The following is a 22,065-nucleotide window of genomic DNA, read 5'->3' as shown; positions in this document are numbered from 1 at the left end:
CAGTGGTTTAAAGTTAATATATAATGCTTTAAAATAAATTCAAAATCATTATTTTCTTTCTTTTGTATTTGAGTCGTCCTGCGTACCCCCTATGACCTTTAGAAGTACCCCAGGGCTATGGGTATCCCCGGTTGAAACATCCTGCTTTGATAAAGTCAATATGTACATACAAGAAACTGTATAGAGACACCGTATGTATGCCACTCCATTGTGTATGTAAAAAAACGTCGAGAGAGAGAGATTCAGATGACAAGTTGAAAGGAAGGAACAGTTCTTAAATACAAGAGGAGTGAGTGAAGGGAAGACTGCCAATCATGTGGGGAAAATATGGGGGAAGAGATAACAACTCTAAGTAAAATTCTGAACAAGATAAAGAAAGAAAAGAAAAAAATAACCAAAACACATGCCCTTTGTTTATTAATGCACACATTCTGTTCAGTGGATGGTATGTGTGCAGGAAATATGAATGTAGGATAGCGAATGTAGTAGTAGTAGTATTAGTAGTAGTAAGTAGTAGTAAAGCCTCCTCATAATATGAAGGTCCCTTAACAAGATACAGTATCTACAACACAGCAGCATTTCATTATGAAGAAAAAAAAAAAGAAAATTTGTTTCAAAGCATCTGTTGCACCGGTATGGATCTGTACTAAAGGTAAACAAATCCACTGCAAACTCTACAGAACCACCTCACCCCGTGTTTATTTGAATTACCAGACTGCATTTTATATTTTGTGCTCTGTTACGGTAGATTAATCCATTAATAGTCGTAGCTAAGCTACGTTTTCATTTGTAATTTGTCAGAGTGTAAACTACTGTAAAAGAGCAAGAAAGAGGGATAAAACCTGTATGCCTCTCTGTACCTAAGATCAATACACATGTTTGCTAAACGTCTATTAATTGGGTCAGTTTACAAAAGCAGGCTAAAATAAAAGCATGACTAATGCACAGTGCAAAGCTACACGTCACGCAATATTCAGTCATTCATGTCAAAATACAGTCCTAAGACATTATTATTTAATTAGTTCTAAAATCGTGATGAATTTACAAGACTAATCATCCAGGCGATTGCCAGGACGGTGCAATCTTGCCTCTGGGATGCTATATACCGGGGTCAGGATACTCGTTCCAATAAATTTATTTATTTTCAGATTAATTAAGTTGAAATGCTGAACCCTGAAACTCATTTACCACACTGAGTTATCGATTTCTCCGGACTCGTATATCAACTAAGTTGCGGAATAGTTTCCTTTCTGCATATTCGCGCTCCCGGGCACTGACTGCATTTACAGCCTGACAGAAGAGAAGCCTCTTGTGACATTGCAATGAAATAACTGTTTTTTTATTTATGAATGAAATGAAAAGGAATGAAATCACATCATGGCACAAAACGTGATGTTGACACGCCAAATTTATTTGCCACAGCAGCCTGAGAAACCACAGGAGACTCCAGCATTAATCTGGTTTATGCAATTTACACAAGTCACAGCGTAATCACTACATTGCGCTACGCAAAGCTGCCTTGCTCTGAAAAGTGATCTCTGTCAGAGCAGCAGCACAGTTTTTCTCCTGTGTGAATTTGCTTGTGTGAAACAAGGCTGTGGACTGACTGAAACTCTTCCCATAGTTAGCGCAGCGATGCGGTTTCTCACCTGTGTGAATTCGCTGGTGTTTTTTCAGGTCTCCTGACTGTCTGAAACTCTTACCACAGTCAGAGCAGAGATATGGTTTCTCTCCTGTGTGAATTCGTTGGTGTCTTTTAAGGTCTCCTGACTGTCTGAAACTCTTCCCACAGTCAGAGCAGCAATATGGTTTCTTTCCTGTGTGAATTCTCTGGTGTTTTTTCAAGTTTTCTGACCGTCTGAAACTCTTCCCACAGTCAGAGCAGTGATACGGTTTCTCTCCTGTGTGAATTCGCTGGTGAGCTTTCAGGTTTCCCAATTGACTGAAACTCTTCCCACAATGAGAGCAGCAGTAAGGTTTATTTCCTGTGTGAATTCTCTGGTGTGTTTTCAGGTGTTCTGAACGACTGCAACTCTTCCCACAGTCAGAGCAGTGATACGGTTTCTCTCCTGTGTGAATTCGCTGGTGTGTTTTCAGGTTTCCCAATTGACTGCATCTCATCCCACAGTCAGAGCAGCAATACGGTTTCTGTCCTATGTGAATTCGCTGGTGTGCTTTCAGGGCTCGTAACTGGCTGAAACCTTTCCCACAGTCAGGATAGTCTACACCGCACGCCTTCGCTTTAGCTGCTGGACTGGAACCTGGAAAATAAACAGGAAAGAAAGTAAGAGGGGATGCTTGAAGGCTTAGGGCATGTGGCTAGGTGGTGGAGTGGATTAAAGCATGTGAATTTCAGTTGTGGAGGATTGCAGTGGGTTACATCAGTTTAGAAAAACAAAGTTAAACTAAAAACCAAAGCAAAGTCAGTAAACACTGATGCTGGTGAGTTCTGGGACCAAAATCTGACTTCTCCTGTAATGTTTTAGTTCTTTTTCTACCCACCTCCCCCGAGCAATGGCTACATTATATCTATATCTCAGGTTCACCAGTAGTGAGTCCAACCTTGAACTGGTTGGAGTGATGCAGAAAAAACAAACACCTAGTAATCTAACTGCTCCCTGCCTCTCAAGCAGTCTCGCAGCCTTGAATGACAAACGTCACAGCTACTGGGAGTCACCTACCTGCTAGACTGCATTCCAAATAAGACTGTCCGTCTTCCTTTCCACCTCCTTGCTGTCTCACGCAGATTCTCTCAAGCACCACGCTACACTCCCGCAGGCGTACAGGCTCCAGCTCAGGGATGTTTGGTTTGAAGTCATCCGATTCTTCCTTCCCTGGGTCCATGTGGTCAAACTCTACTTCAGGGGCCTCCTGTTTAATTCCCAGCACCTCTTCTTGTTTAACAGGAAGCAGTTCTTCTATCTGGGGGATCTCCAATTCATTGTGCTCATCTTTAATCTCAGAGACCTCTGGCTGACTGCTGTCACATTGCAATTCACAGAGCTCCTGTTTAATGGGAAGGGAAGCCAGCCCAGAGAACTCCACTCTAATGGGGACAAGTTCACGTTCAGGGAACTCCTCTTTAATTGAGACACATTCTATCTTCACACTGTCCATGGCATGACACGGGATTCTGCCGGGAAAAAAAATAATTATTTAAATTACAATGCTGTTCATTGATTACAGTTATAGTATGCTCATGATTATGCTACTAACCATCTATTTATTGTTCGATTAATGTTTCATGTACCAATATGTTTATTAACTTGGCTTTTATTTATTTATTTGTCAATGCGAGTCTCTATAGTGAAAAAACGTAATGTGGGGAAAAAAATGGGTTTGTATTACCTTCCTCTAGTTCTAATATGAAAAGTCCAGTAAGAAAAGTTTCATATCCACCCCAGTGTATAAACAATGCAGAAAAAAAAGCCAATGGTCATCGGGGAAAACAAAAAAAACATCTAGCACGGTCCATGAACAAGTTGGTGTAATACTGTACGTAGAAACATTTTAGCGCTCTTTTACAGACGGGTCTGTTATATGGAAAAGGGGAGTTAATAACTGAGTCTTTGACTTTAAGTACAGTATTTAGAATCATCTTGAATGTCTTCTCATGCAGCCGTTTTATTATATTTTACAATAGATTACTATTATAGATTACTGGGGAAATCTGTGATTATAGTGATAAAAAATGACCAGCTGCTGGGACAATACGTTCTTCACAGTGAACACCCCCACTGCAGGAAATACAGTAACTTATTCTGCGGTTACCGACATCGACAGCAATTCTATAGGAGACGTGAGATTAATAACTGAAGTCAAATTTATAACTTACATAAATTCCGAATGGAAGTAGACAGTAATAATTTTGTGAATGGTCGCTTTCCATAGTAACATACAATTTTCCATGCAACAGGTTGTGTTGTGCAATTTGAAAATACATCCACAACACAGTAATCAAAGGGGCAATGCAACATATAGAAGAATAAAAGCAAGTAAATGGATAAATAGACTGAACACGATTATGCCAATGGGACTCAACAGAAAAGAATGAACTAATTAACTTCAATAAATATATAACATTTATATAAATAAAAAAAATTCATTCAAAAGTTGTGCATGCTAATGCACTGGGGAGGCCAAATCTAGACTGATCCTCAGAGCAAGCATTGCATGATATAATAAAAATATAAGTTTATATAAAGTAGTGTTAATTAGAATTAATACAGATTCAAAGATAGAAGTAAAAATGAAGTCACAAAATATAGAACACCATTACATCATGTAAGAATAAATCATGGACTTGAATGTAAACAATAACAAGTAGTTGTCATGCTGTCAAAAACCTATAAATACCTCCAATGTTTTGATTCAAACACAGGCTCCCTTGAGAAAGATATGTACAACATATCAAAACGTTGGGCAGCTGGCTCTTTGAGCTAATATATATATATATTTTTTTTTACAATGTACCTTTTTAAAAGGGGGCAGTGGTGCACCATAGAAAACTTCAAAACACCAGGTTTTCAATACACAATATAGAACTATACACTGCTGTGAAAAAGTATTTGCCCGTGTGATTTTCTGCATTTTTGCATATTTTTGACACTGAATGTTATCAGATCTTCAATCAAAACCTAATATTAGATAAAAGGGACCCTGAGTGAACAAATAACACAAAAATTTGATACATATTTCATTTATTTATTAAATAAAGTTATGCAACACCCAATGCCTCCATGTGAAAAAGTAATCGCCCCTTAGACTCAAAAACCGGTTACGCCACCTTTAGCAGCAATAACTGCAACCAAAGGCTTCCTGTAGTTATTGATTAGTCTCTCACAGCGCCGTGGAGGAATTTTGTCCCACTCCTCCATGCAGAACTGCTTCAACTCAGTGACATTTGTGGGTTTGAGCATGAACTGCTTGTTTCAGGTCCTGCCACAACATCTCAATGGGGTTTAGGTCTGGACTTTGACTAGGCCATTCCAAAACTTTAAATTTCTTGTTCTTCAACCATTCTGATGTAGACTTGCTTGTGTGTTACGGATTATTGTCTTGCTGCATGACCCAGCTGCGCTTCAGCTTCAGCTCATGGACAGCTGGCCTGACATTCTCCTGTAGAATTCTCTGATACAGAGCAGAATTCATGGTTCCTTCAATGATGGCAAGGCGTCCAGGTCCTGATGCAGCAAAGCATCCCCAAACCATGATATTGCCACCACCATGCTTGACCGTTGGTAAGAGGTTCTTGTTGTGGAATGCAGTGTTTGGTTTTCGCCAGACATAATGGGGCCCATGTCGGCCAAAAAGTTCCACTTTTGACTCTTCTGTCCATAGAACATTTTTCCAGAACTCTTGAGGATCATCCAGGTGCTTTTTGGCAAACTTGAGACGAGCATACATGTTCTTCTTAGTGAGCAATGGTTTCCGCCTTGCTACTCTGCCATGAATCCCATTTTTGCCCAGTGTCTTTCTGATGGTGGAGTCATGAACACTGACCTTAGCCGAGGCGAGAGAGGCCTGCAGATCCCTGGATGTTGTTCTAGGGTTCTTTGTGAATTCCTGGACGATTTTACGCCTTGCTCTTGGAGAGACTTTGACAGGACGGCCTACTGTCCCAAACTTTCTCCATTTGGACAATATGGCTCTGACTGTGGTACAGTGGAGCCCCAGAGCCTTAGAAATAGCTTTGTAACCCTTTCCAGACTGTTAGGCATCAACAACTTTTTTTCCAGAGGTCTTCAGGAATTTCTTTTGTTCATGGCATGATGTGCCTCTAGAACCTGTGTGCTGACAACTTCACTCTGATGGTAAGGGCCAAAGTTAGTCAGATTTATATTGCGCAGGCCTGGTTGTTAACCAAAGTACTCAAACAGCCGACACCAATTATCCCTTTAATTGGGTTGAGTTAACTAGGGGGGGGCAATAACCTTTTCACACCTTTAGATTGCATGTTTGATTACCTTGCACACCAAACAAAAGAAGCACCAAACTTTGGTGTCATTTTTTCTCTCAGACCACTATATACTACTACAACCCACAAAAAAATCTGACCAAATACAATGTGAAAAATATGCAAAAATGCAGAAAATCAGACTTTTTCACGACACTGTCCTTTAACATAAGTCACATTGCCTAGCTTATCATATGGAAACAGATTGTGTTCTACAGTATCTATATAGAGCCCCACAACAGAGAAAATGTTATCAGGATTTGAACAGTCTAGATTCATGGAGGTATTATGTTGCATGTGACTTTAAGAACATAATAAATGTTACAAACAAGGAGGTGGTCCATTTGGCCCATCTTGCTCATTTGGTTGTTTATTGATCCAAGCAAAACCTCATCAAGCCCTTTCTTGAAGTACACGAAGTGTTGCGCTTTCTTACCAGATTTATTTGAATGTTATAGTCGGTGACAATGGCCATTGAATACACTGGAACTGGAAATATTTAACCAGCAAGCATTCCACCAAAGCTGTAGCATTATTAGCTGTGTATTAGACTCTTATGCACTTTGCAAAAGGAATTTGGCAGCCATTTAACACGTAATGGCCATAAGAGCCGAAGTATCGTAATAGTATTGAATATCATGATACTGTGCATGGTATCGTATTGATGCTCCCTAAACGAGGTATCGCAGAATACTAATATACACACACATTATATACTGATGCACAATGAAAATGCAAGTGTCTTAAGTTTTACATCAATAGCTCTTTGGGCACATACATAATGTAACTTGCATTTTGAGCTCCCGAGTGGCGCATCCGGCAAAGGCACTCCGCCGGTTCGAGTCCAGTCTATTCCACTGCCGACCGTGGACGAGAGCTCCCAAGAAGCGGCGCACAATCGGCTGAGCGTCGCCTGGGTGGGGATGGCTTAGGTCGGCCAGGGTGTCCTCGGCTCACCACGCACCAGCGACCCCTGTGGACTGGCTGGGCGCCTGCGGGCTTGCCTGTAAGCTGCCCCAGAGAAGTGTTGTCCTCCGACGCTGTAGCGCTGAGGTGGTTGCATGGTGGGCGTGCAGAGTGAAAAGATGCATTCGGCTGACGGCACACGCTTCGGAGGACAGCGTGTGCTCATCTTCACCGCTCCCGAGTCAGCGCAAGGGTGATAGCCAATTATTTTAGGCTCAGCTCACCGCTATTTCAAAGTGGGAGAAACGGGGTAAAAATCAATAGCCGACTACAAAATTAAAAAAAAAAAATTATTATATATATATATATATATATATATATATATATATATATATATAACACACACACATTACATTTTACATAGTGAGCAGATCAGTTTGTTGATTGTTTAAGTAGCATTCCTTGGGATAACAAAATACCGAGCTCAAGACTGAGTCATGTGATTTCATAAAAAATGCCAGGTGCTCAAGTGTTTGGTATTTGAGTCGAGTTAAAATTGCCATGAGTTGATAAGAATCTGTATAAACAGCCATTTGAAAAGACATGATTTTAATTAAAGCAAGAACAGCGAAAGATACGACCGTGCCCGGCTTGAGTAATGAAGATCGCCTGGCTGCTATCGGCATGATTGAAGACAGACTATCTGTGAGAGAACTTGCCCAGAGAATGAGATGTTCTGCTTCAACAAATCAGCAGACTAGTCCAGAGAATCCAGGAAGCCGCCTCTGTGAGGGACAAGCCATGTCCTGGAAGGCAGAGGGGCACCACACCGGCCCAGGACCATTATGTGGACTGTTGCGTTGTTCAAGCCAACCTGTGGAGCGGTGGAAGTGTGATGTGGGGAGGAATCTCCTTTAACACAAGAATGCCTGTGGTGCAGATTGAAGGTAACCTTACTGCTCAGCGATACATTGACGAAGTCCTTGAGTGTGGCAAAGTGCCCACCCCTTTATATTTATGTATGTTTTATTATTATTGTTGTTGTTGTAATTATTATTAGTATTATTATTGTAGTTTTATGCAGGCGGACAAAGCCGTCCGTATTAGTTATTTTGAGATGACGGCGAAAAGCTGTGTGTTTGTTTGTTTGTTTCGTTTAGTTATTTAAAAACCCCATGCAGCCGGTGACCATCTCCCGAGTTAATTAACTGACTAATTGTTGCTAATCGGGAGATGGTCACCTGTATAAAAACGTGCAGCTTTTCTGCACTGAAGGAGAGAGTGTTCAGGGAGTAAGGAACGGGAGTTAAGGAGAGAAGAGAAAAGCGAAAACAACTGCTATTGTGCTGGAATTGCCAGCACAGTATTTGTTAGCACAATTGTTTGTTTGTTTTGTTTGGCCAACGTGCCCTTTAGTTTCTGTCTTTTGTCATGTTTAAATATTTTGTTTTATTATTTAATAAACGCGCTGAGCGCCGGTTGCGCTACAGTTTTGCCCAGTACTTCTTTGTTTATGATTTACTCCTTCCTGGTCTGTGACGTCATTGCAACCACTCTGCCACATTGAGGCAGCAGTTTTTCCGTTCCTGCAAGCCAATCCGGAAGTGTTGATTTTCCAGCAGGCCAATGCAAAACTACACAGTGCTAGGATTACAATTGCACGACTTCAAGAAAACAAGGTCTTGCCGTGGCCAGCTTTTCCTCCTGACCTGGGTCCAATAGAAGATCTGTGGGACCAAACTTGCCAGTACCATCCACAGGAGACAACCTCCAGAGGCTGATAAGGTCTCTCCGTCAACGCTGCCAGGATTGTGTTAATGCTCAGGATGGTCATATAATGTTTTCATTTTGACAGTGTGTCACATTTCATACTGAAAACTTAACTTAATTCTTTGATTTGTATTTTTTTTTCACATTTTCTGTGATTGTTTGATAGCTATGTTTAAAATATTTGATTAAATCCATTAGACCTGAGTGTTGCATTTCTTTTGTGCATTAGTATAATTACATTAACCATCTATGGTGCACACCTCAATACCCTGTATATAAAACTTAAATATGTAAATCACCTCTAAGGCACACGGCATTGTGTTCATTGCAATTGAGATCATCTAAAACACAGTGGTTCCCAACCTGTGGTCCGCAAACAACTCATTTCTACACAATCACACGTGCTGCTACTATTACTAAGCAACACAGCTTACATATAAACAAAGTAAACACAATTTGAAATGCTGTATGTAACTGCGAACAGAAGTACTTTAAATAAACAATACAAGAAGGCTTAACTGCCAAAGAACGGGAGTTTGTTATTTTTCAAAACACGCAATGTAATAAGTAAGGGTGCACAGATTAAGATTTTCTTGGCCGATACTGATAATAATAGACAGTGCAGGTAAGCTATTGTAAACGACTAGAACAAAACATGGGGCCTATATTTAAACTGTTTTATAATTATAGATGTTAAATGAACAGATATCATTTACTTCTTGTATGACAAAAATGAACAGCTATTGTTTCCTAGTTGCATTTACTTCAGAAAATGAATACAAAGTATACTATTAATACTAATACTATTATATTGTGTGCTTGACAGAAATGTATACATTTGTTTCACAACAGTGTAAGGTTGTGGGAAAGAGATTTCACTGAATACACATCAGTCCAGACTTTCCAATCATATACTTCATTACCCAGTCCTCCCAATAGGGTACACAAGCCACAGACAGTCAATATATACATAGCATCCTAAGAGTTCACCGTCAGGCATTTAGTAGCAACTCTGAAAGACATTCAGGTTACATTGCTTTTTATAATCTTCTGATATCCCTGCACAACTATTAACCACCATGCGCTACTTGATCAACTCTCTTGAGGAATGACACAGGCCCGGTTTTTGGGATGAAACCGCATAACAGTCTCGCGTTTCGATCACAGGAATATGACGTCAACACGAGTGGGAAAGCTTGGAGGCATTGTGATCGGAGACAGAGAGATCTACTTTCCAGAACCTTTCAATTAAAATATAAATGTGGTATTTTTCTGCACTAATAAACTATGGGTGACTATTACGTTATACAAATTGTCATGTTATGCATGAATATAAGAATTGTTTTTCTTTCAAATAGTATATATCTATAATAATTTGCATGGTTTGTTTTAATTGCATATTATATATATATATATATATCTCCTACCCACTATTACAGTTTCGCGACAGGATTCATTAGTTCATCTGTAATGTAAATCACAGTTTAACATACAGACTGCTCGTTCTTTTTTTTTGTCATACAAGAAGTAAAAAACCACACATCTAAATTAGTTCATGTTTGGCAGTGAATAAGTGTTTTTGACGGGAGGTGCCGACTTCCTCAGTTATCAGTGACAGGAACATTTCGTGGTACCTTTGCCTCACGCTCTTCATAGTACACACGCACCACTATGCATCTCCTCCATTGGGAGGTGGTTTGACGTCAGTCTCTCAAGTCCCAACCCTTAAAGGTGCAGAGCTAGGATTAATATCTAAGGGATCATTACATATTCCCCCTGGCTATTAGAAGGGCCGTCCTCAGACCTTAAACCTATATACCAGTGTTGCGCAAAGTTTTTTAAATGCCGCCCCCCTTTTTAAGCATACATTTTGTCGCGCCCCCCATATTAAAACATTAGACCATAACTTTATATTTTAACAGCTTTTTTTCCTCGATTTCGTGTAAATTGCATATTTTTCTTAACTACAAAAAAAATTCAGATTTAGCTAAACACATATGCGTATCACAAATCCAACATTTAAAACCAGTCTAGAAATCTGAACTCTATTTTTGTTTTGTTTAAACTTGGCGATTCAACAGTTACCTGACAGATACATGTGAAAAACATTATTGTTCAGCAATTAAATCTTAGGTTTTCACAAAATACAGCACACACATCAGGAGCGAAGCGAACGACATGAATACAGAACGAGTACAAAAAATGTAGCCAGTCATGAAAAGAAAAGACGGGCTCCTTTTGTGGAGACGAAATAAAATAAATAAAACACAGAAGAGCGTGGCAACACCACACACTAAAAAAAGGAAACCGTTTAGGGAATACCACCGGCTTGCAAAAGAGCTAATGTCATTATTATTATTGGTCAACATTATTAAAACAAAGAAGCGTCATTTTACAGAAATACGAAACCAGTGCATGGCGCTCCCCTTCACTGACTAAAATTAAGGTGAAATAAGAGAGATAGACATACTATCAATTTCCAATTGTTCTGCTATTTCTTGACATGTGGCGTCCTTCTTTTTATTGTCTTTAACCACGGACACTGGCATCATAAAGAACATTATATTTTTTCGACTAATAATTAAATTGTCATTGATGTCGATTTTTTTTTTTATTTCTGTGGTAATCTCTGCGTGAGCAAGACACTGACAGTCTGACAGCCACTACCTTTGACCTTATTTCTAATTGGTCCATTGCGACGCGACAGCGCATAGCAAAATACAAATAAAACCGATGTATTTCTATATTTGCTCGATTCATTCATGCCGCTTGCGTTGTAGCTCTTTCAACATGCAAGCCCATGCCCTTTGATGCGTTTGATTTGGCATTGTAGGTTTCATAGCTGCTCTTACACTCTGACTTTTAAGAATGTCTTTGTTAACATTTATGTATTTAGCAGAAATGCACCTTTAGTCATAGTCACGCCCCCCCTTAGTGACTCTCCACACCCCCCCACCGGGGCGCGCCCCCCAGTTTGCGCACCTCTGCTATACCACAAAAGAATGGCACTATTACTTATAGCATACCTAATGTGAACGTCACACTATTTCCTACAGTGCAGTGTTACAGACCACATGCATTCATTACAATAGTCACACAAAAATAACATTTCGCATTTGCAGTGTGGAGTAGTGGTTAGGGCTCTGGACTCGACCGGAGGGTCGTGGGTTCAATCCCAGGTGGGGACACTGCTGCTGTACCCTTGAGCAAGGTACTTTACCTAGGATTGCTCCAGTAAAAAACCAACTGTATAAATGGGTAATTGTATGTAAAAATAATGTGATGAATTGTAAGTCGCCCTGGATAAGGGCGTCTGCTAAGAAATAAATAATAATAATAGCCACTTACTGTCAAACATTGTGCTTATAACTTCTACCTATACTGTACAGTAGAAAAAAAAGTAGTCCACATAGTCAACTACAACAACAACTTTTGTTAAATTCTCATTTTAAGCACACGCTGATTAAACATGCAGCACAACAAATTGTTCACTTAACCAACAATAACAAAAAAATGGTCAAATTCGTTACTTAAAAGACGGCACAATAATCAATTTCTGCTTCAAAATGCCGCCGAATACACCCGCAACACATGCAGATTAAGCAAGATCAATAACAAATGGTAACTGTGAAGTACCAGTACATTGTGTAGTAATAATAATAATAATAATAATAATAATAATAGCTAGAAATAGATAGATTCAGTTGCTACACGAGATAACGGGTGTGAGGACCAGCACTGTCATTTACATTTACTGGATCCGAGGACGACCCATGATCAATGCATTATTTGTCAGGAGTTTTTGTCAAACAAAACTCTTAAACCTGCAAAATTGAAACGCCATGTACCTGCAAGTATTCGCAATGTTAAAAAATAAAATAAAAACATAAAACTAAAAGAAACATAAACTTTGCCATCAGCAACTTTCAATGCGCAAAATAACAACATTGCTACTGACCGGTAGCGAAAACAGTTCCAAGCCCAGGGACCTCATTAAGGTAGGTACGTTACATACATACTTTACTTTCTACATGCACTTATACATATACAAATTAGTTTTAAAATGCTATTGTGAAAAAAATGTTATTATTATTTATTTCTTAGCAGACGCCCTTATCCAGGGCGACTTACAATTGTTACAAGATATCACATTATACATTATTTCACATTATGCAGATATCATATCACATTATTTTACAAACAATTACCCATTTATACAGTTGGGTTTTTACTGGAGCAATCTCGGTAAAGTACCTTGCTCAAGGGTACAGCAGCAGTGTCCCCCACCTGGGATTGAAGCCACGACCCTCCGGTCAAGAGTCCAGAGCCCTAACCACTACTCCACACTGCTGCAAATAATGCGTGGCAACTGGTCCGTGGGAAAAATCCAAACACCAAGGTGCTCCCTACATTGAAAAGATTGGGAACCCCTGAACCAACACACGCCTGCAGACTATGGAGGTTTAGTTCATTGCAATTGGTTCTATATCTTATTGTTAGCGCTGTCACCCGTGCTCACTACGAGATGGTCTCCAGTTAGAACACTAGATAAGCGCATTGCAAGTGACCCATTGCATAAAAAACTGTTACACAAACCCTGCTGTTAAGGGTTTAAGCCTACATTAATTGTTCTAGCTACAAATTCACCCGAGGTATAACAAGATCCATTTCTCCAGCGCCTTTTAGTTCATTTGTTATATTTTTAAATTGAATCGGCCTCATTTTGTAAACAAAGCCTGGGTCTGCAACATCCGTGTATCATAAACAACTAAACAAAAATGTAACTTACTTTTAATCGTCGACGCCGAGAAAACTGGTGTGCAACACCATTTAAATAAATACCTAATAATAATAATTCCGAATGGATGAGTCGGTTTTTTTAACTTCTGATGTTTGAAAAACGGCGCCGTGTCTTCTAAATGCTTGCAGGCGCCATTTTAATACGTCACTGAAGCTCTTAGCGCCTGACTCGGTCACATGATCGGGTTGCATTCCACAGTCACAGACGCCTAGAATAGGGGTAAACAATTATTTCATGTCAAGGTCCAAAATTCTTAGTTACAGCAAGGTGAAATCAATGGGTCAAACCAATGTTTGTGTAGGGCACGTTTTTTTTTTTTATATCATTGTCGGACTTCTGGCGTCTTCTGAATGACTCCGTTTATTTATTTTTATTTTTTAAATTACATTTTAATCCGTTTAAAGGCAAAATCATAGCAAAACATAAATAATAATTTGTATACACCGAGCAAAAAAAAGAAAAAAGCAGAAGGGCAAAATATAGTTTGCCACCCTGTGGCCTATGGTTTAGGCGCCTACGGTCTCAATCAAGTTACAGTTCAACAAGAACAAGGTCACAAAAATCAAGCGTGTGCAATTTTTTCTTCTTTTTTTTTTTACACGATAAATATATACCCCCACCTGTTTTTTATTTTATTTTATTTATTTATTTGGCACTTCTACACGAATCATAGGAATTATTATTATTTATTTCTTAGCAGACGCCCTTATCCAGGGCAACTTACAGTCGTAAACCAAAATACATTTCAAGAATCACAGTACAAGTAATAATACAATTAAGAGCAAGATAAATACAATGACTTTGGTTCAAGCAAGTACAAGTGTGACAAAATACAATTCAATAATACAGCAGATAACAGTGTCAGTGATAGTTACATCAGGATATGATTAAATACAAAATACTACAGATTAAACACTTGGCAGATTACAGTACTCTGAAGTACAGGATTAAATGCAGTAAAATAGGGGGCAGATAAGAGCAAGTAAAGCGCATTTAAGGAAGGGCGATAAGTGTCCCAGGGGAAAAACAGAGGAGTTCTACAGGTGCTGTCTGAAGAGGTGAGTCTTAAGGAGGCGCCGGAATGTGGTCAGGGACTGGGCAGTCCTGACATCTGTAGGAAGGTCATTCCACCACTGCGGAGCGAGGGTGGAGAAGGAGCGGGCTCTGGAGGCAGGGGAGCGTAGAGGAGGTAGAGCCAGTCTTCTAGTGCAGGCGGAGCGGAGAGGTCGAGTGGGGGTGTAGGGAGAGATGAGGGTCTGGAGGTAGCTGGGAGCAGTCTGGTCAAGGCATCTGTAGGCTAGTACAAGAGTCTTGAACTGGATGCGAGCGGTGATCGGGAGCCAGTGGAGTGAGCGGAGTAGTGGAGTTGCATGGGAGAACCGAGGCAGAGAGAACACCAGGCGGGCAGCGGAGTTCTGGATGAGCTGGAGCGGACGGGTGGCGGACACAGGGAGGCCAGCCAGGAGGGAGTTGCAGTAGTCTAGGCAGGAGAGTACCAAGGCCTGGACCAGGAGCTGGGTGGCATAGTTGGTGAGGAAGGGTCGGATTCTTCGGATGTTGCTCAGGAAGAATCGGCAAGTGCGTGCCAGAGTGGAGATGTGCTGGGAATAAGAGAGGCAGGGGACCAGGGTGACTCCGAGGTTCTTAGCGGAGGAAGAGGGAGAGAGTGTGGTAGATTCCAGAGGAACAGAGATATAGAGAGACCAGAGGAGGGAAAGAAAAGGAGGTCAAATTTAGAGAGGTTGAGTTTGAGGTGATGCGAGTGCATCCAGGAGAAAATAGCAGACAGACAGGTAGAGATACAGGAGGGGATGGTGGAGTCAGAGGTGGGGAAGGAGAGGAAAATCTGAGCATCATCAGCATAGAAATGGTATGAGAAACCATAGGATGCGATGAGGGGGCCCAGGGAGCGGGTGTAGAGAGAGAACAGGAGAGGACCCAAGACTGACCCTTGGGGGACTCCTGTTAAGAGAGGGCGAGGTGTAGAGGTTGCTTCACGCCATGTTACCTGGTAAGTGCGGTTGGAGAGGTAGGAGGAGAACCAGGCCAGAGCAGTGCCAGAGATCCCCAGGTCAGCGAGAGATGATAGTAGAATAGAGTGATCAACAGTGTCAAAGGCAGCAGAGAGGTTGAGGAGAATTAGGACAGAGGAGAGAGAGGCAGCTCGGGCAGAGTTTAGTGAGTTGGTGACAGACAGGAGGGCGGTTTCAGTGGAGTGAGCAGAGCGGAAGCCAGATTGGAGAGGGTCGAGCAGAGAGTGGTTGGACAGGAAAGCAGAGAGCTGGCGGTGTACAGTTCGCTCGAGGGTTTTGGAGAGGAAGGGTAGGAGGGAGACAGGATGGTAGCTCTGGAGGGAGGTGGGCTCGAGGGTAGGTTTTTTGAGGAGGGGAGTGATAGAGGCTTTTTTGAAGGCAGAGGAAAAGAGACCAGAAAGTAGAGAGGTGTTGAGAAGGGAGGAGATGAAGGGAAGTAGAGCAGGAGCAGCAGCTTGAAAGAGGTGAGTGGGGAAGGTGTCCAGGGCACACGTGGTGGGTTTGTGACCCTGGAGCAGGGAGGAGAGGTCAGAGTCTGAGAGGGGCGAGAAGGTGGAGAAGGAGGGTGAGTTAGTAGGGGATGCAGTGGGTGTAGGGGTTGGAGCAGGAGAGGGTGCGGGGGAGGGAAAGGTGTTAAAGAGTTTGCGGATATCTGAGATTATAGAAGAGAAGAAGGAGGCAAAGTCATCAGGGGAGATAGAGGAGGGAGGAGAAGGTAGAGAATAGTTTACGTGGGTTGTTAATAGAGGCTTGGATTACAGATTGGAAATAAGTACATTTAGCAGAGGAGAGAGTTGAGGAGAAGGAGGAGAGGAGGGTGCGGTAAAGGTCTAGGGCAGCAGCGAGTTTTTTTCTCTTCCATTTCTTTTCAGCAGATCGAAGTGTGATTCTTGCTGAGCGGAGCACAGAGGAGAGCCAGGGTTGGGGAAGGGAGGGGCAAGCAGGTCGGGAGGTGAGGGGACAGAGGGAGTCGAGGGAGGAGCTGAGGGAGGAGAAGAGGGTGGAGGTAGCAAAGTCTAAGGAGAGTTGTGAAAAGGAGTCGATAGGAGGGAGGTGAGAGAGGGCAGTGGAGTCAAGGACAGAGGGGGAGAGAGAGCGGAGGTTACGGCGAGAGGTGACAGTGGGGGTAGGAGGAGCAGGGAGAGAGGGGAGAAACAGAGAAAAAGAGATGAAATAGTGATCAGAGAGGTCCAGGGGGGTGACAGAGAGGGTAGAGGGGCAGCAGGCCCTGGAGAAGGTGAGGTCCAGTTGACGGCCAGCTTTGTGGGTAGGAGGGGATGGAGAGAGACAGAGGTCGAAGGAGTGAAGGAGAGGGAGGAATCCAGCAGAGTGGCTGGGGTTGGAGAGATGGATGTTGAAGTCACCTAACAGGACAGTTGGGTTAGACAGAGAGGGGAGGGAGGAGAGGAGATAGTCGAGTTCATCTAGAAAGTGAGCGAGAGGCCCAGGGGGGCGGTACAGTACAATTAGCAGGAGTTGACAGGTTAGTTGGACTGCATGAAATTCAAAGGTATTAACAGAGAGTGAGGAGAGATCGGAGGGGACAGAAAAAGAGTAAGGAGGGAGAGAGGAGAAGACCAGTCCCACCTCCCCGTACAGTGAGACGCAGGGTATGGGACAGGATGTAGAGAGAGGACAGGGCAGGAGGAGTCATAGTGTTATCAGGGGACAGCCAGGTTTCAGTGAGAGCAAGGAAATCGAGAGAGAGAGGTGGGCGGCAAAGGCAGAGATGAAATCAGCTTTGTTAGCAGAAGAGTGGCAGTTCCAGAGTGCACCAGAGAGTGTGCGGGAGGGGCGGAGAGGCAGAGGGATGAGGTTAGAGGGGTTGGAGGAGCAGCAGCGGAGAGAGGGCAGAGGACGAGGGCAAGAGGACAGAACAGGGATGTGAGAGACAGTCATAGCAGGACAGGCAAGACAAATAGGCACAGTGGGAGCAGTGGGGTGAAGGGTACAGACTTGACTAGTAGATGGCTTCTTCCAGAGCGCTGCTAGGTTCGGATCTATTCGAAGAGTGTCTCAGCGCAGGCCCCCCCTTTCTGGACTCCCACAGCTAGACTCCCGGCTCTTTTGTTGAGGCTCTTCTGTTTGCTGGCGCTTCTTGCTGGCATGGAATAGGCTGCTTGATTAATATTACAACTGTGTGGCAAAAGAACCAACTAAACTGTGTGGAAACCAAATCAAATAGCAAATCAACTTCTAATCAATTTAACCACTCACCTGGTACTAATCACACACTAACTCAGCTAATTCAAACTCCACCTTACAATGTTACCAAATGTAGTTAATTTAAAATTACTTGAAGCAGGAACTTACCTATCTGCCTCGGTCCCTGGTTACCTGTAGACTGACAACTATTAGATACCCACCCTTAAATAGGTTCCACCTCACTTTGCAAGGGAACTGGCACAGCTGCTAACTGCTCTAGAGACAATACTTTCACACACTTCAATGGGATCACACCACTACAGGAGGCTGTGTGGAGACCAATCCAAATGCAAACAACTCTATTCAAGTTAATTAACCACCTTCCCTGATACAATTTACAAATTGCAAATCAACCTGAGAGGCCATTTTGAAGAAATTCTGTCTACATATGGAATACCTTCACCCATGCTAAAGGGCTAGGCTTATACATTTACCCATTAGGGGTCTAGCAGAATGCAACACCTCAAACTCTTTAGTTTTATTTTTGAATGTATTATATTTAGAGCCCTGTGTTTTATTCTCCTCTTTTCCATCTGGACACTTATCATTCTTCCTTAAATGCACTTTACTTGCTCTTATCTGCTCCCTATTTTACTGCATTTAACCCTGTACTTTAGAGTACTGTAATCTGTCAAGTGTCATTTAATCAGCAGTATTTTGTATTGAATTATATCCTGATGTAACTATCACTGACACTGTTATCTGCTCTGTTATTGAATCGTATTTTGTCATGTACTTGTACTTGCTAGAACCGAAGTGATTGTATTTTATCTTGCTCTTAATTGTATTATACTTGTACTAATTCTTGAAATGTATTTTTGTCTACGACTGTAAGTCACCCTGGATAAGGGCGTCTGCTAAGAAATAAATAATAATAATAATAATAATAATAATAATAATAATACCACCGTGTAACACATTTTTTTTTGGTTCCTGGGTAGTAAGTGTTATTTCCTAATTGCTTATGCCTCAAAAGTATAGAAAATGGCTATTATTCCCCACAAACTTTGCTTTTGTGACCAGGACAGTGATATTTTGAAATTTAACTATTTTCCAGAACATTCCAGATAGATTCAGTGCTGAGTGAACTTGGAGTAACTTCTAGAACTTTCCAGTAATATAAATAGTAGTATAAATACAGGGGCCCACCAGTTCAGTTTAGTTCCAGCTGCCTAAGTGGATACATATCTGCATTTTTCTGAGATGGCATCAAGAGGCTGCAAGCATCCGGCAGATGCATTTTGCTATGTCTGTGGCCAGTTTATCAAGACAAGAGCGAAAAAGTACTCCGTGGAAGCATCTGCTAAGATGTGTGAGGCATACAAGGCATATTTCGGCATGCCTGTCGGGGGTCAAGACAAATGCTGGGCACCTCATTTCACCTGCGAGCACTGCAAAAAAACTCTGGAAGGTAAGATGGACAATTGTTGCTCGGAATTTTATGTTATAAAATTTGTTAATTTTTAAAATTGTAAAAGTTTTTAATTTTAAAATGTTTTACAATTTTCAATGTTATTGAAAAAATATATCCTATATGAAAAATGTTGCGAGAATCTCTTACACATTAGTCATGGGTGAAATAAATGTATTTTTGTAGGATGGTACAGAAGGGAAGAGAGCCATGAAGTTCGCTATCCCAAGAATTTGGCGGGAACCCACGGACCACTCAAGCAACTGCTACTTCTGCATGGTGGACCCTTCCAAACGTCGGACTGGCAAGAAATCAAAATGGTGGCATTCCTGATGGGTCTCCAAGGCGGTTTTACCAAGTTTCCCTGCTATCTTTGCCTTTGGGACAGCAGGGACACCAAGGCGCACTACCACAGGCGGGACTGGCCACAGCGGACAGAGTTCTCTGTGGGGAGGAACAACGTCAAGTGGGAGCCACTGGTGGACCCCCGGAAGGTGCTGATGCCACCACTGCACATCAAATTGGGCCTTATGAAACAATTTGTCAGAGCTCTAGATAAGGAGACGGCAGCCTTCAAGTACCTTCAAGACTTCTTCCCTAAGCTGTCTGAGGCAAAGGTCAAAGCCGGTGTCTTTGTCGGACCACAGATAAAGAAGATCCTGGAGTGCAATGAATTCCCCAAGAAGCTCACTAGTAAGGAGAAAGCGGCTTGGAACAACTTTGTCGCAGTGGTTCGGGGCTTCCTGGGCAATCACAAGGCCGAAAACTATGTGGAGCTGGTTTAGACTCTGGTGAAGAACTATTGGACAATGGGCTGTAGGATGTTCCTCCACATCCTTGATGCTCATCTTGATAAATTCAAGGAGAACATGGGAGCGTACTCGGAGGAGCAAGGCGAGCGCTTCCACCAGGATATACTGGACTTTGAATGCCGCTACCAAGGACAGTATAACGATAACATGATGGGAGACTACATTTGGGGGCTGATTCGTGAAAGTGATTTACAGTATAATCGTAAATCCCGAAAAACTACTCACTTCTAAATCTTTTGTAGTCATTCTTGTATTACTTTAGTATAAATACATGTTAATTTGGATTCATATGTTGTTTTTTTCTGACTTTATGTGAACGAAAAGACACAAATTCGCCCGTTTTCTCATTGGAAATAGGTAAATTTCAAAATATCACTGTCCTGGTCACAAAAGCAAAGTTTGTGGGGAATAATAGCCATTTTCTATACTTCTGAGGCATAAGCAATTAGGAAATAACACTTACTACCCAGGAACAAAAATGGTGTTACATAGTGTACTCACTGTTGCTGTATAATGCTTGACTTGGCTGCCCTCCTCAGGACAGATTGTGCACATGCAGGATTCTGGCTGAAAGGGATTCTGTTCACCTGGGATCTAGCCTGGTTTGTTAAAAATGTACAATACAATAAATTAATTTGATTGTTTTGGGGTTTCAACAAGCAAACCGGTTGCGATTGATTCATTTTTTCAGGTATTTGTTGTAAAATGAAACTGGAAAGTTGACCCGTTCTGTGGATTTGTTGAATTATTCCAAAGTAATGCTGTGTGTGTGGGTGAGTAGTTGTAGAAGGATGTACACTGATTAAAGGAACGCCTTATGAAAAATGTTTTGTTAACTCCTGTATTGGACACACTTCAAAATACAAGTATATTAACTAGACTGTACTTAATATTGTGTTACATTTAATTAAAGTACATTTAATTAATGCAATGATCTCTACCATATTACAGCAACAAATTCACAAGCAAATTAAATCCAAACACTTCTGTACAGTAGAATTATTCTTCAGACCTCATTTATGCATTGGCTTCCTTTGCATGTGTTTGATAGTCATTTATATCTGAACATTTTCACCACTGAATATATTTCAAGCAGTGTTTATTCAAGTAAAGGACCTGGCTCAAGTTGATAGTTGCCAGATGGACACAGACAAAAGCGTTGATATTTAAAATCCACAAACAAATAAGATTTGACTGTAAAATCTTTAGGGATCCCTTACAATTTTTTTTAAAATACAAGTCTTTAGAAGCACAGAATCATACAGTATTTGGGAATCTCTTCAGGAACACACATATTTGCTTTCTATTCAGCAAAGTTATAGATAATCCAAAATAGTCTACACTGTAAATGTTTATCACATTCCATTTACTTCCCATCTCAGCATAATTGTGTGTCATTTAAAATGTTCAGAATACCAAAAACATTAACCTCAAGATAAAACAAGAATCGTTAACAATGATAAACATTTTATTAAAGCCACACAAATGACTGAAAGTATAACTCTGTCGCCTTGCACTTTCTGACACTTGTGTTTTCCTCCTTTGCAAAGAAGAAATCTAACCATTTCTGACAGGAGAAATTATAATATTAAGCATACTGGTTTAGAGCGAATATATAATACCTTTAAATGAATTAAAAATCATTATTTTGTACATACACAGATACTGTATAGAGACACCGTATGTATGCCACTCCATTGTGTATGAAAGAAATCGTCTAGGAGAGAGAGGTAGAAGGATTGAGATGAGAAGCTGAAGAGGGAGCAGTTTTTAATACAAGAGGAGGGAGTGAAGGGGAGCCTGCCAATCAATTGGGACAGGGGAAATGAAGAAAAGATGGGGAAAAGAGAGCGATAAGCCAGCAACTCTATGTAAAATTTGGAACAGGATAAAGAAAAAAAAAAGTTTATTAATGCACACATTATGTTCAGTGGATAGTATTTGTGCAGTAAATATGAATGTATGATACCGAAAGTGGCTCCTCATAATATGAAGGTTTTTGCTGGTCCCTTAAAGAGTTGGCAGAGAATATATATGTTAACACTAGGGCTGCTCCAATTAAAAATTGGACTGATTAATCAACTAAAGAATTGATTGCAGATTAAATCTTTTTACAATTTAAATCGTGCAGAATTTTATTTTTTCATATAAAATCAAATCAACCAACAGAA

General features: G+C 41.2%; 1 protein-coding gene across 2 annotated transcripts in view; it reads right to left on the bottom strand.

The window, feature by feature from the left end:
• Positions 1-320: 320 nt before the first annotated feature.
• The window catches only part of LOC131721233 (zinc finger protein 664-like), a 113,412-nt gene continuing 91,667 nt past the window's right edge, over positions 321-22,065 (bottom strand). Inside the window, exons 1-3 of one of the 2 annotated variants that reach the window (XM_059014685.1) lie at positions 13,422-13,601; positions 2,682-3,133; positions 321-2,261 (exon numbers count right to left, since the gene is read on the bottom strand). In XM_059014685.1, coding sequence (XP_058870668.1) covers positions 1,495-2,261; positions 2,682-3,117 — 1,203 coding nt within the window. In that variant the 5' untranslated portion in view covers positions 3,118-3,133; positions 13,422-13,601 and the 3' untranslated portion in view covers positions 321-1,494. Of the gene's footprint in view, positions 2,262-2,681; positions 3,134-13,421; positions 13,602-22,065 lie in introns of those variants that run through there. The other variant, XM_059014686.1, reaches the window with a different exon arrangement.

The sequence above is a fragment of the Acipenser ruthenus genome, chromosome 48 (genome assembly GCF_902713425.1).
Source record: "Acipenser ruthenus chromosome 48, fAciRut3.2 maternal haplotype, whole genome shotgun sequence".
In the NCBI taxonomy this organism is placed as follows: Eukaryota; Metazoa; Chordata; class Actinopteri; order Acipenseriformes; family Acipenseridae; genus Acipenser; species Acipenser ruthenus.
The sequence above is the reverse complement of the archived record's forward strand: the minus strand, read 5'-3'. Positions and strand labels throughout refer to the sequence as shown.